Raw genomic sequence first — 14537 nt, 5'->3', positions numbered from 1 at the left:
TATAATTAAAAAAAAATTAATTATTATAACGTTGACTTATTTTATAAAAATATTTTAATGATTAAAATTTTTAATAAATTTAAAAAAAAAAAAATTATTATTTAAATTCTAATGAGCATTTTTTCACTCCGTCATTAATAATATCATTAATCTATGATATAAAATATCAATATATCATAATAATAATTAAGGTAATAAAATACTGAAAATTGACGTATGACTAAAACGGAGATTTTTAAAACTGTGAGTGCGTTGGTATTTAATTAATTAATTAATTAATTAATTAATGATAATTGTGATTGTAATTGTAGCCGATATTTAAATTAAAATAAAGAGTGTCATCGTCTGTTCAAATTTGGATTGTAAATCGGCCGCGAATCGAGAGGAGCTCGCGAGCTTGATCTGACTTTCAAATACTGAAGGCGTTTGTCGCGTGTGCTCCAGTGCAGATAACAATACCATGAGGCAATAATCGCACCCAGGGCGTTGCATATCGAGGAGAAGATTAACAAAATAGTGAGAACACCTTCGACTTCGGGGCAGTTGAGATCAACGTACTTGAGAACCGGCTCGGAGGCACTTGCAAGCTCGCTACGTGATCTGCATGCACATGTCGCATTTATTACACGCGCTGGTGTGCATTCTAATCCGCTCAGTCTTATCAGGTGGATTGCGGATGTGATGCAGGCTAACAGACACGTTATTGCTGCAAGTGCTGCGAGGAAGAAGCTCATTACTTTTGTCGCCGTTAAACAGAATCCCGGACTCAGGCCTGGGTACTCTTTTTTGAAGCAGCAGAGCAGACATATTCCGAAACTTCCGGAGAAGAGTAACTGCAATAATAATTATTGTGATTATTTTCATTGATCATTAGCTTGGTTTTATTTTATTTTAATTTATTTTAATTACCGGCATTCCACTCCAGTATGGATTATCCAAAAATGGTAAATTTGGTGCCCATAGAAGTAACCACAGCGACAAAGAGGTCACAGCAATGCCGATAATTGTCTGTAATGCTGCTAATGTACTTGATAGTTTACGGCGACGTAGAAGTGGAGGTCGTGATTTTCTTGGAACTTAAAAAAATTTTTATGAAATTAATTGACGGTAATAAAAAAATTGAGTATTTAATCAGTAAAATTAATGAATTTAAAATATATGATAAATTTCTAAGTATTTCAAATATTCGAATTTCGTAAGAGTTTATTTAGATTTAAAGATTATAAATTTATTTAAATTTATCGACTTTGTAATTAATGACCATACATTTTTTTTATTTTAATAATTATGGATTTTTTGTTTGAGTTAAAAATTTTGAAATTTATATTTTCTGCAGGTTAAATAAAATTTTTTAAATTTCATGCCCGTGTTAAAAAATAAATTTTCCACACGTAAATAACATTGCAAATATATATGACTAATAAATATTCGTGTTGAAAACAAAAAAAAATATACAAGACTATAAAAAAACAATTTTATTTCAATAACAAATTTCATCTAAAAGTAATATTTTCCTCCAATTATTTAAAGTAAATAAAAATATGACTAATAACGAGTTACTAAAGGGTTAAAAGTGTTAACTACTTTATTTTCAGTTCAATTGTCCGTAAAAAAAAATTACTTAGTCACATTTTAGCTTTCATATCCTTATGAATAATTAAATTAGACATAAAGCGTTACTTCCACTATCCGCAATCCTCAGCGATCACTGACACGTGTGTTACTCATATAATTATTTCCCACTTTGTCCAAAATGCAAATTACTAAACAGGTCCTTAAATTATATTATTCATCTACCAAATATTTAATTCCCACCATTTATAATCATCATCATTTTCAAATTTAATCAGCCTCAGGCATTCGCGCTCTCTCTTTTCATTATAAAAAAAAAAAAAATAAAGTAGTCGAATAAAACGAAACTGGTTCCGAGTTGAGTGTGTAACTCGTTTCCGGTTCGCTCGACCATGAGGTGTATTGTGTCGCGACTAAAATGACAACTGAGAAAAACTTTTATGAATAATAACACCCGTCCTTATATATATTCAATATACATCTACTTATATATTTTCCTCACACTTTTCATTTAATTCCTTATAAAAAATTTTAATTTAAATTCTATTACCATACCTAGGAAAATAATTACAAGCAAAATTCCAAGTAATAATTATTTAAAAAGTAATTAAAAGTAATGACTAATTATTGAATATCTGTCCTAATTTTCAAAATTATTTTATCAAGACAGTGTGATATTAAATTTAGCCGACGTCTTATAGTTTTTGGATTTATTTTTATACGATAAATAATTTTTAAAAAAATATTTGAAAAAATTGCACCTGTGGTTTTTTAAATTTTCTAAATGTGCATATTTTTAGATTTGAATTTTTCGTTTCTGATTTTTTTTTTTTTTTTTTTTTTTCCAAAAATTTTTAATTGTCTGTTATCTTCAGGATTGTAAGACAGTAGATAAAATAAAATAACTTACTGTTGCCAGTGCGATGCATAACAATCATTCTACTATGCCTTAAAGAACTACGCGTAGGCGTATGTCTTCCGGCAATTTGTGATGCTTTTAAATTAACAGGGACCGTCGTGGATAAACAATTAGCCATCGATGGTGCTCTATCACAATTATTGTTATTAACATTACTATTATTATTATTTTTCATGGTTTTATCTTTGACAGGTGTGCTCCATCCAACAGTTGCCGCACCTAAATCAAGAAATATTTCTTTATCTTTTATTTTAATTACTCATTAATATATTCTATATATTTCATATATCATAAATATTCTACTTATTTATTTACTAATGTAATAAAAAATTATTTATTTAAAATTTTTTTCCGTAAGAAATAAAAAAATCTCGGCATAAATTTGAATTTAAAATTGTAATTTGTTACGGATTTGAATTCACGGTCACTTGATTTCATTTTATTAATTTTTATAAAATAAAATATATATAATTTATATAACTTTACCTTGAATTTTAGGAGCTGCGGTGTTATTTAGCAGATCATTAGTTTCCTGTGATTCAGATTCAGTTGCTGTTGCGGGAATTGTTATTTTATTAAAGTTGCCGACACTCATCGCGGACGTAACACACGGTGGCATAGTCGACGTGTCCTGCATAAAAAATATAAAAACCAACTGTTGATTCTTACTTAGTATTTAAATAAACAATTTAAAACTGTTCAAACAATTCAAATATATGTAGAATTCAAATGAGAATTTTTTGAATTTATTTTTATAAATTCAGGTAAAAAAAGTTTTGTAATTTAAAACAATAACAGACGCACATGACCACAAACTGACCTCTAAATTAACGTACGAACAATCTGTTTGAGTTCTATCGTTGCACTGTTCCGAGTCATCCTCCTCCTCATCCTGCTTTTGCACCTGAGCCTGATGATCGCACGGTGGTGGTGAACCGCGAGTCAAATGCGCGCGCATCTTAAACATTCCGGCGTCGGTCTTCTTGTTATTATTTTTTAATTAAAAGGTATTCAAGTCCTAGTCTTGGTCCTAGAAATTTTAAATTCCTCAGTAATAATTAACATCCATAATTTTGAATTTTTAAATTTGAATTTTTTCCCGCCAGTAAAATAATTTAAAAGTGAGTCGTTTTATAGTTTGATAAATATAAATAAATTAATAAATTACTTATTTCCACTCTAGGTATCTAATGTGTCTAGGTAGGTCACGCATTGTGCGAATATCTTTTTACTCTCTCATTCTCTCACTATTTATCTCTTTGTCAGTATTTATATTTCATACACTCATATTACGCAATTCAATCGTGTTAGTACACACATGTACAACTATATAGTTTTGTTGTACAATCAAGAACACGACAAATGCCAATGCGTGAAAGTAAAACTTTTTTTTTAAAATAATTTTTTTTTTTTTAATTATTTATTTAAAAAAAAAATTAATTATTTGAAATTTAAAAAATTTATGTACAGAAAAAAATTACAAGGTGATTTTTACTATAGATCGTTAATGACGTTAACTCGATGGTAATTATCATTAACACGCAATTCTAAATGACACATTTTTACAGGCGTTAAAAAATTATTTTTTAATTATTTATATTTTAATTATTGACTATTTTTTAAATGTCGTACATTTAAAAATCTGCCAGAATATTTTTAAATAGACGGCGACAGTTAATTTGGGTCTACACATTTTTACATTGTGGAAAAAATATAAATACCTTTTTTTTTAATTTAAATAATTAATTATTATTATTAGTGAGGTTTAAATTTATGAGAATTTTTATAAATTAATTTTGTTTTTTTTAAATAAAAATAATATTTGAATTTACGATGTCATTTAAGCGGCATCGCGATGACAACTGAATGAAAACGTTAGACTAGTCTAATGTCTATAAAAACCCCACCAGAATATTTAAATATTCTCAGACGGAAATATATATGATTAACTCTTCCTTGGTTTGTAAATTATGTGCAATAAATAATTGTAATAATAAATACTTATGCCTGGAAATAATCAAAACTTAAATGTCGGATATTGAGTAAATATTTGAAAAATAATTATTTTGATTCCGGTTAAGTATAGAAAGTAATTTATGAAATTTAAAGGTAATTTTAAAATAATTTCAGATCAAACAGTTTTAGTTTTAGTTTTAGTTTGAATTTTTTATGGGTTTAAAAATAAGTGTGCGAAGTCTATTTAATTATCTGTCGTGTTTTAATGAACGGCGTATTAAGATAAGGCAATCTTGAGTAAATATAGATAGGTAATTATTTAAAAATGTTTGTGGAAAAATAATAATTTATTTATCAATGAAGTTAGATATTTATTTTGAGAGTGAGAACCGCTGACTTTCACATAAAACATTTTAGAGGGGATTGGATATTTAAGTTTTCAATGGAATTCCCGTCTTTATTATTGATGCCTTGAGCTACTTTCATTCAATTATTTTACTTTTTTGTTATCATTGATCATTAAATTTATTAATTATTTATTTATAATCCATTTTCTATTATCGGAGCAGTGGGGTAAGATATCTTTTAAATTTGGAGCGCGAAATTTGAACTGTAAATTTTAACGCGCGAAAAAAATTAAATTTTTATTATTTTTTTTCATAAGAAAAATAATTGATAAGGAGTTTAGTATCATACAGTAATTTCGTGATTATATTTATGATAATTAATTTTACTCATTATAAATAGCCGATGATAAATTCATTTTTTTATTTAGACAATAAATTTATTGCTTTGATTGTTCAAATTTTTTTAAATGAAATTCTAAAGTCCAGAGTTGATTATTAATTATACATACAGTTCGTTTTGTATAACAAAAATATTATTGTTGTGATTCAATAGAAAGAAAATAAATGATTTTTACAAAGAATTCAATAAAAAAATTTTGCTAAAGGTTTTTTAATTTAAAAATTTATAATTGTCCTTTAACGGTCTGATGATTTTTGGCCTTCATTTTGATATAAAATTTCAAGACATTTAATATTTTCATATTTTTTGTTAGTGGAACACTTGGAAAAACATGTAGATCTGTTGGAATCTATATAGATCTTCAGCTAAAATTAGATTTATTATCAAATTTAAAAAATTCGAAATTTCGCGGGCTTATAAAAAATCAATTTTACCAAAATTTTAGATCTAAGATCTATATGTATCTAAGCAGACTAAACTAGATCTATGAAAACCTATAGATCTCCAGCTAAAATAAGACTTATTATCAAATTTAAAAAATTCAAAATTTTGCGGGCTTATAAAAAATCAATTTCATCAAAATTTTAGATCTAAGATCTATATGGATCTAAGTAGATCTAACTAGATCTATGGAAATCTATAGATCTTCAGTTTAAATTTAATTAATTATCAAACTTCAAAAATTCAAAAGTTTGTGGGCTTATAAAAAATCCAATTCATCAAAATTTTAGATCTAAGGTCTATATTGATCTAACTAGATCTATAGAAATCTATAGATCTTTAACTTAAATTACAATAATTAACAAATTTAAGAAATTCAAAATTTTGCGGGCTTATAAAAAATCCAATTCATTAAAATTTTAGATCTAAGATCTATATAGATCTAACTAGATCTACTAAAATCAAATTAGATCCACTAAAATCAAACTAGATCTAAAATTTAAAAAATTACACCCTAATTAGATCTGATATTCGATCTAAAATTGTTTTTCCCGAAATCTGTTCTTTGTTTCCTCAAAAACTTACCAATTTATACCAAATATATCAACTGACAAAATATATCAAATATTTATTTACTCAATACGAGAATTGAATTCAAAATTTTCCGAAGACCCTCATAAAAAATAAAATTATTTTTTATTTATTTTGTAGTCCGCCAAAATTTCCTCCATTTTCTAAATACAAAAATCTCATTCTTTCCACAAATGAAAATTTCCTCATCCTTCGCCACCTAGTGAAAGCATCACAAATTAATTTAAAAAATAACAAATATTAGTTGTCATTATTATTATCATACATAAAAAATAGTTTTAGCACACACTGTACTACAAAAACATGTATACTAAATATGCAATATGACACAAGGCCAATGTATTCTCAAAAAAAGTATTTAAAAATATGAGTATCAGTATGATAGGATAATTGTTTGTGTTTACTGTAAACATTTTTTTTCACCTATTTATATATTATTTATTTAACTAGTGTATGTCGATTATTTTAATTCAAAAATATAAATAAATAAATATTCTGCATTCGCATATTCATATATATATACATACATATATGTATATGCATCTGTAATGTAATGAGAATCAATGAGAATGGCAAAAGTACGAATCATAAGAACCAGAATTGTGAAGAACTAAAAAAAAACTATTTTTTAAAATTTATCAGAGAATTTATTTTTTATCAAGTCTTCATGTAAACATCAGTACGAGTTTATTATTTACACTTTAAATAATTATTTTTATAGCAAATTACTGGAACTTAATTGCAACTGCTACAGGTAACCTAAAATAATTTAATCCGAGGAACCGCGAGCTTGTAATTTTTTTTAAAAATGAAATTTGAATTTTTTTACAGCGCACTGGTGGATTTTCTAGACCAAGACCTGGAGAAATTGAATTTACTGTGGATTGTTTTGCTGCTGATGATGAATAGATGAGAACAGTGACAATTAATCAGCAGAATTGGCCACCTCGGTACCTAGATGCGACGTAAAAAAATAATTTAAGGTGGTAAGCTAAGTGATACCATCGTAAATCCGTGGGAATGGGAGCTTGCTTGTGCAAAGACTGTCCTGATGATCAAGACAATGGGAGCAATGAAAATAATGATGAGACCACGGTGCCGAGCAATGACAGTCATGCTGTCGGTGACTCATCACCTGGTTTCAAGTTTCCAACCTCTGCTAATATTGACAAACTGGTCCTGGAGACTCTGAGTGTCATTGGCGGTCTTGTTGATAAGTAAGCGTTTTATTATTTTCAGTCTTCCTGTTGATTATTCACTTACTGACTTATTTTTCTGTGTTCAGTGAACAAGAGCCGCCACCTTCTATGCTCAAGTTGCATGCGATCGCTGATAAAGAGGAAGGATGGCTCCAAGTTGCCAGTTCGATGGTAAACGTCATACCGATGCACAGTCCACTGGGTCCATCTGTCATAACTTTACTTCTTGATGATTGTCCATTGCCGTCTAAGGTATTTTTAAAAAGTAAACATACATTTTTTCAAATTTTAATTGATGTTTTATTGTAGGAAACTGTATTGAAGTTGTCTCACATGTTTCAAGTGTCACAAAAGACTGGAAAAGTACAAACGAGTATAACGCAGCAGAGAAATATTTGTGTCGTACTCGGTTGTATTGCCGAAAAATTAGCAGGACCTAGTAGTATAGCCTTATTATCAAAAGCAACCTTAGACTACCTCGTGTTAAATCTTGTACGTATGCTGTTTTTAAATTTAATCAGTAATAAGTCATTTATTGTCGGTGTCCTGGGAGGGGTAAACAGTCTTTTGTATCTGTGTCAGCTAGAATACCAACTGGTTATCCGCAAGTTGAGATTCTGGTATCGCGGATGCAGAAGACTCATCCTTGGATACCAGTTTATTTAGACAACGTAACGGCCTGGTGCGTTTGCTGATGATCTTGTTGATGAAATTTTTTAGCAGTGATGGACTCAGTAGAGTCGGATTGCTGGGGATGAGCATTTAAACAAATAATAAAAATAATTCATGTTATTGATGCCCATCAATATTAAATAATTAAAAATAAGGTTGCGTAACAACATATCCGCGGAAATAATATCCGATGAATAAAATATCTACGGACAGAATATCCTGAAAATGAACATATTAAAGATATGAATTCATCAGATCAAAATTTTCATAGTTAAAATAACAGTAGAAGAAAGTTATTAAAATCATATTTTATAAACATTTATTTATTTATTTATTTATTAACGCCACTCGGCAATTATACAAAAATTCACACAAATGTGTGTCTATAGAACATAAGTATATAATATAATATCATCAAGTACAATTCCATAAACTAACCAATGCATTGCACAGATTTCCATCATAATCTATACAAAATCTAATATATAAATTATAGCAGAAAAATAAATATAGCAGAAATATACCAGAAAAGGAATCTATTATTTAAATAACAACATTAAATTAAATTAGATTAGAAATTTAGCAGAAGAAATGGTAAATATTATAACTATAAATTGATACAAGGTTCATTTTCACTACCATTACGGTGTGCACCATAGATCAGATCACTTCAAGATCACGCTCCTTGCACACTTTTTTATGTACTTTGTCGATACATCGAAAATATCAATTTGTGGAGCAAACTCATTCACTGCTTTCGAGATACGATATATAGGGGCTCTCGTCGCGTAGTTAGAGTTATTATATTTATCATTTAATTCATTAAATACTTTATGCAAAAATACATATGATTGATACATACATAAAAAGGTGTGAAACATAGAGCTCTTTTTTCACGAATTTTTTGTGTGTGCAATAAAATATCTACGGACAGAATTGAATTTTTTTACGGATATTTTGTCTACAGATATTTTGTCGCACGGATATTTTGTCAATGGATATTTTTGCGGATATTTTGTCCACGGATATCTAAGCGTGTCACCAAAAATAACGACTACTTGATTGTAGAATATTTTTGACTTCAAAATTTTACAATAAAATTACATTAATATTTTAATTACATGTTTAGCCTGTGAGAAATATTAAATAATTTTTTTGCTTTCACTATAAGACGCATGGATGTCATTGAAAAATCTCTGAGGTGTTTGACAAAAAGTTGTCAATAAATTAAAAAATATACGACCAATTAGGCTTTACTTTCTATCAATTGAAATTATTGTTAAACAATAATGATGATAATTGATGATGTTTTGATTATAGAGAGAAGATGTTGAACCATATGTGGTACTATACTCATTAATAGCACTGCAAAAATTCGCTCAGACCAGTGAAAATAAAATAACTATTCAAAGGAGACTTATGGAGAAAAAAGAACACCCTTTATTAGCTTTAGAAAAATGGGCTAATGAAACTCATTATGTACGACGTCAAGTTGGTTTTTCTGCTCAGTGGTGTTTGGATAATTTATGTAATTATTTTTATTACTAATTTTTATGTTTTTTTCTTTATGATATTAATTTACAATAAAATTTATTTATAGTTTTGATAGAAGGTAGAAAATATTCTCATGACACTGTCGACTTGACTGGTATAAATGTGATGTTAAATACAAAGGATGTAAGTGAGTACCTGAAGATATCACCAAATGGTTTAGAAGCGCGCTGTGATGCCTATACATTTGAAAGTGTCCGTTGTACATTTCAAGTTGATTCTGGAGTTTGGTATTACGAAACTCTTATTATGACCACTGGTGTTATGCAAATAGGATGGGCTACTAAAAATAGTAGTTTTTTAAATCATGTATGTTTTGCTCGCTTACTTACTCCCTTCCTTACTTCGTAATTCCCTCAAAATTTACAATTAATTCAAATAAAATTACAGGAAGGATACGGCATCGGTGACGATGCCTACTCATTGTCATGTGACGGCTGCCGGCGACTAATTTGGCACAACGCGCGCAGCGAAAAATACCACGACCGCGCGCCTTGGAAAGCTGGAGACGTCCTCGGTTGTCTTCTCGATTTAAATAAACTAGAAATAATATTTTATACCAATGGTGTTCCTTTGAAACCATGCGTCCAAGTATTCAAAACCGCAAGAACAGGATTTTTTGCCGCCGCCAGTTTCATGTCTTTCCAGCAGTGTCTGTTTAACTTCGGCAATGTGCCTTTCAAGTATCCACCGACCGACAGGGAGTTTAAAAAATTCAATGATCACGCGACATTGAGGCCTGAAGATAAAGTCGTACTTCCACGGCATATTTTTCTTAATCAGTTGAGAAAATTGAGCGTTCGTGAAGACTCGTGTACCTTGTGTTATGATCAAAAAGCATCAGTCAGGTTATTGCCTTGTGAACACCGGTAATTTATCAATCAATAATTATTTTATTTAAGGGAATTCTCAATGATCCTGAAGCTAGCAGATAATTAAAAATTTTCGGATTTTTTTTCAACAAATAAATTACAAAAAAAAAAAAAAAAAAATATGCACTTGTAGAAAATTTAAAAAACTACAGGTGCAATTTTTTCAAATATTTTTTTTTTAATAATTTACCGTCTAAAATAAAATCCAAAAATTATTAAACGTCTGCTAACTTCAGTATCATAATTCTTAGACATCGCCCCCTCCCACTTTTTAAAAATTTTCAATGACTTCCTGTCACAAGCGAATTTAAATTTTATTAATTAATTAAAACCTTAATTGAAAAAAATTAAATTTTGTCAAGATATAGAATTTTTAAAAAATTGATACCAATTAGGAGTTCAAATAAATTTTTGAAAAATCTGTAAGTAATTTTCAGACAGAAGGGGAAGGCATTGAAAATTTTTTTAAAGTGGGAGGAGGGCTGGCTGGAAATGGCTTTGATTAATTGATTAATTAATAAATTAATTTTTCAGAGGATTTTGTCAAACATGTCCGATGCAACTCGTCGAATGTCCAATGTGCAGAGCAACAATTGAAGAAGTTGCGGTGGAACTGGACAGTGTGTGACATCAATAAAACATATTTTAGCGTTAAAAATAATTATAAATACTGTACAATCATTAATTCCACAACTAATCATTACTATTAATTGATTTTCTTCTCTACTTATAATTAAACTACAAGAGATTATTTTAATAAGCTGATCAACGAAATAAATAAATATTTTTTTTTGGGCGAGCCATCAGTGCATTCCTGTCTTAACTTAATAAAATACACATCAGTATTTTTAAAAAAACGTCGATTTAAAAAAAAATAAATTTTTTTGTTGACTGCCGCGATTACTCAGCTCTGATGCGATACTTCTCTGCATTTAATATTATCAATTATATATATAAATATACATACATATAAATTTAAATAATTAATAAAAGAGATATATTTTAAAATAAATATTAATTCCGTCTGATTGAAACTGTTGGTTATAAATTAATCAAAATATATATTAATAAAATTTTATCTTTAAGTCTTTTAAATTTCTGTAAAGTTCTATCGATTTTATTGTTAAATAACTAATTGATATTAACTTTAAGTGATAAAGAAATCTAATACACTATTTTCTTGGGTGGATATTAATAAAAAAAGAGCATAACGTTTTATATTTGTCTTACTTTATTTTTTTTTAGTTAATAAAAAATTTAATGTCATTTAGAAAATTTTTTTATTTTTACTCGACAATTTTTTTAAGATTTTTTAAATATAAAATCTATACTCGATTTTTTTATTAATCGATTTTGTGATTAAAACTTACGAAAGAGGTCGTGGGATGTGCGCTCACAAAAGGCGGGAAATTTTTTTATTTAAAAAATCTGATGTTTAAAATTTCGAATTACCCAAATTTTTTTTAAAGGATTTATGTATAAATTTAAAACTTCTATCGATATAAAATCAAAAATAATTAGTATTTTTTAAACGTCATAATTTAGCCCGCCGTTAAATTAATTAATTACTCATTTCAAATTCAGGGAAAATTCGCGCGCGTTAAAATTTTTGTTTAGACAAAAAAAAATATTTGAAAAAATTTCTGATATTTTACAATTAAATCTGCCCACTTCTAATTACTAGGATTTCAAATTTCAAAATTGGCGGTTTTTCTTCTCCAAATCTTACCCCGGTAAAAAAATAAATTTCAAATATTTTACAATCCAAAATTACTGCACAAGTTTACATTCTAAGCGAATAATATTCAGACCCGGAGTAAAATTTTTTGAAAACTTTAAATTCAAAGACTCAGACACTCATTGGTGCTGCCGCATTATTTTTCCATAGTTTCTTATAAGTACAGGATTAGTGTACTTAAAGTACAATTATATCGATGAGGTAAATATATGAAGAATAAATATAAGAAATTAGTGGGGAGAAATTTTTGGGGACTAACACGGCAAGTAAATAATTAATCAGTCATCACCCGGCAAGCATCAAGTGCTCATTAAATTTCAAATTATCGTCTCGGTCCTGATAAATAAATTAAAATTTTAGTACAACTAATTATCGTATACTGCAATGTTCTGTAATAATAAAAAAAACGAAAGATGTCTCATAGAAGAATAAATATAGTTGATGTCGAAGAAACTATCGTAAATTTGGAGAGCAAATTTCGAAACGTAGTCTTTACTTCAGCTTTGGCGCCGCCTGTTACATCAAATTTAGTTTATTCAAATACTGCAGCATCAACTTTTACCAGCTCTAGTATTACTTCAACGACATCCAGCTACTTTAATTCTACTGCAGTACCTCTAAACCCAAATACTACATCATCTGCTTCTACAGTCACTACTGCGTCTACTTCAAATAATTCAACTGCTCAAGACGACTCTCGACGTGTTCCCGACTCGGTTTTGCCACTTGACCATTAGCTGGACCAATTGATTTAAAAAATAATCATCAGGAATTGAATACTAAAGACAATTAATAAAATTTATTAAATGAAAAGACAATTATTTGGGTTTAGAAAATTCAGTAAAAAAAATTTGAAGCTCACGGTGGACTTTTGGACTGGTGTTTGTGTTTGTGTTTACAAATTTATGTGAGTAACAAAGAACTTATAGTGCTAATAATAGAGTAGTTACAATTTAATAATAAAGATTTAAGAGATTATTTCAGTGAGTTAAATTATAAGTTATAATTTTAAAATAAATATATTTATTTAGTGCATCAGTGAAGATGAGTCACGATCCTGAATATTCATGTGAAATGCCATTGGAGTCTGATAATACGACGTTAATTCGATCGAGGGGAATGTATTTTGATCAAATTGATTCGGACGGTAATTATTTATTTATTTTCTTTTTTTTTATCCTGAAGGTAATGGAGAATTAGCAATTTTCATTTTTTTTTTTTTTTTTTTTCTCTATAAATCAACGAGGAAAAAAAACTAAAAAAATGCACATGTAGAAAATTTGAAAATCTATAGGTGCAATTTTTAAAATATTTATTTTTTTTTAAATTTATCGTTTTAAAAAAAATTCAAAAGTTATAAGACGTCGGCTAACTTTAGTATCAAAATTTTTTTTTTAATGAACTTTGATATAAATTTTACTAAATGTAACAAACCTCAGATTTTTTAGTTTTTATTAATGAATTTGACATGAAAAAAATTCACATTGAAAATTTTTTCTATTAATAATAAATTTTTTTGTCAGAAATATAAAAATGTCGGTTTTCTGCTGCTTTAATTATCAGTGATATAAAATGTATACTATAATTATTAATTATTCAATTGAATGATAATTTTTATAGAAGAATGTATTTTTTAAAAGATATTTAATTTTTGATGCACAAAGAAAATATTTTAGTGATTAATTTCTTTAGGAACTGACGTAATTAATAAAGAAAGTATTTTATAGGAGCTAATTTACAATTTTATTGTTTCTTCAATAATTATTTTATTAATAGAAGTAAATAAAAAGAATTCAAGTCGTTAATTTTATCAGAAACCGACGTAATTATTTTTTTGATGGTTTAGTTTAGATTTCAATCTAAAAATAAGTGATCGAATTACTATTTTTCAATAAATATTTCATTAATAAAAAATATAAAAAATACTAGGCCGATAAAAAATTAAAGTTTTCCGGAAATTGACAAAATGAATTTTTCCGAGAATCGATAAGAATTTTCTTGTTTACTTTACTAATATAATCCTTAGTATAAATTTTAAATTTACCAACACAAATCCGTGTAAATAAAAGCTTAAGACCAAGGAAAAATTTATTTGTCTCAAACTTCACCGGAAACAAAAATGGACGCTCCGAAATTCGCATTAAAATTTTCCCGCGAAAATTGATAATTCAAATAAAAATATTAAAATTAACATTCGCTATAAAACCAAATTAATTACAATCGTTAACCCAACCAATTTCTCAAAAACACGGCATCAATTTTTAAAATTTCGCGCCTTC

General features: G+C 27.9%; 3 protein-coding genes across 6 annotated transcripts in view; 2 read left to right on the top strand and 1 right to left on the bottom strand.

Moving 5' to 3' along the window:
* Nucleotides 1-14537, top strand: part of LOC130672681 (serine/threonine-protein phosphatase 4 regulatory subunit 1-like) — a 107867-nt gene that overhangs the window by 23950 nt on the left and 69380 nt on the right. For 2 of the 3 annotated variants that reach the window (XM_057477354.1, XM_057477353.1), the window contains exons 1-2: nt 12556-13165; nt 13290-13405. The exons of the other annotated variant lie outside the window; for it this stretch is intronic. In XM_057477354.1, coding sequence (XP_057333337.1) covers nt 13065-13165; nt 13290-13405 — 217 coding nt within the window. In that variant the 5' untranslated portion in view covers nt 12556-13064. Of the gene's footprint in view, nt 1-12555; nt 13166-13289; nt 13406-14537 lie in introns of those variants that run through there. 3 annotated transcript variants of the gene reach the window in all.
* On the bottom strand, nt 116-4364 carry LOC130672688 (uncharacterized). 2 transcript variants are annotated; one of them, XM_057477368.1, is made up of 6 exons: nt 4213-4364; nt 3312-3521; nt 2978-3122; nt 2483-2710; nt 910-1076; nt 116-833 (listed from the first exon to the last, which is right to left on the bottom strand). In XM_057477368.1, the coding sequence occupies exons 2-6, from the start codon at nt 3456-3458 to the stop codon at nt 339-341; spliced, it is 1182 nt and encodes a 393-aa protein (XP_057333351.1). In that variant the 5' UTR covers nt 3459-3521; nt 4213-4364; the 3' UTR covers nt 116-338. The 2 variants fall into 2 exon arrangements, with proteins under 2 accessions (XP_057333351.1, XP_057333352.1); XM_057477369.1 differs by lacking the exon at nt 4213-4364 and adding an exon at nt 3660-3677.
* LOC130672683 (RING finger and SPRY domain-containing protein 1-like) lies at nt 6525-11724 on the top strand. The gene is made up of 8 exons (XM_057477361.1): nt 6525-6980; nt 7058-7443; nt 7512-7677; nt 7735-7917; nt 9418-9625; nt 9698-9957; nt 10039-10517; nt 11055-11724. Exons 2-8 carry the CDS (start codon nt 7247-7249, stop codon nt 11146-11148), a joined length of 1587 nt encoding a protein of 528 aa, XP_057333344.1. The 5' UTR covers nt 6525-6980; nt 7058-7246; the 3' UTR covers nt 11149-11724.

Source organism: Microplitis mediator, chromosome 8 (genome assembly GCF_029852145.1).
Source record: "Microplitis mediator isolate UGA2020A chromosome 8, iyMicMedi2.1, whole genome shotgun sequence".
In the NCBI taxonomy this organism is placed as follows: Eukaryota; Metazoa; Arthropoda; class Insecta; order Hymenoptera; family Braconidae; genus Microplitis; species Microplitis mediator.
Note: the sequence above shows the minus strand (reverse complement) of the source record. Positions and strands in the feature narration are given on the sequence as shown.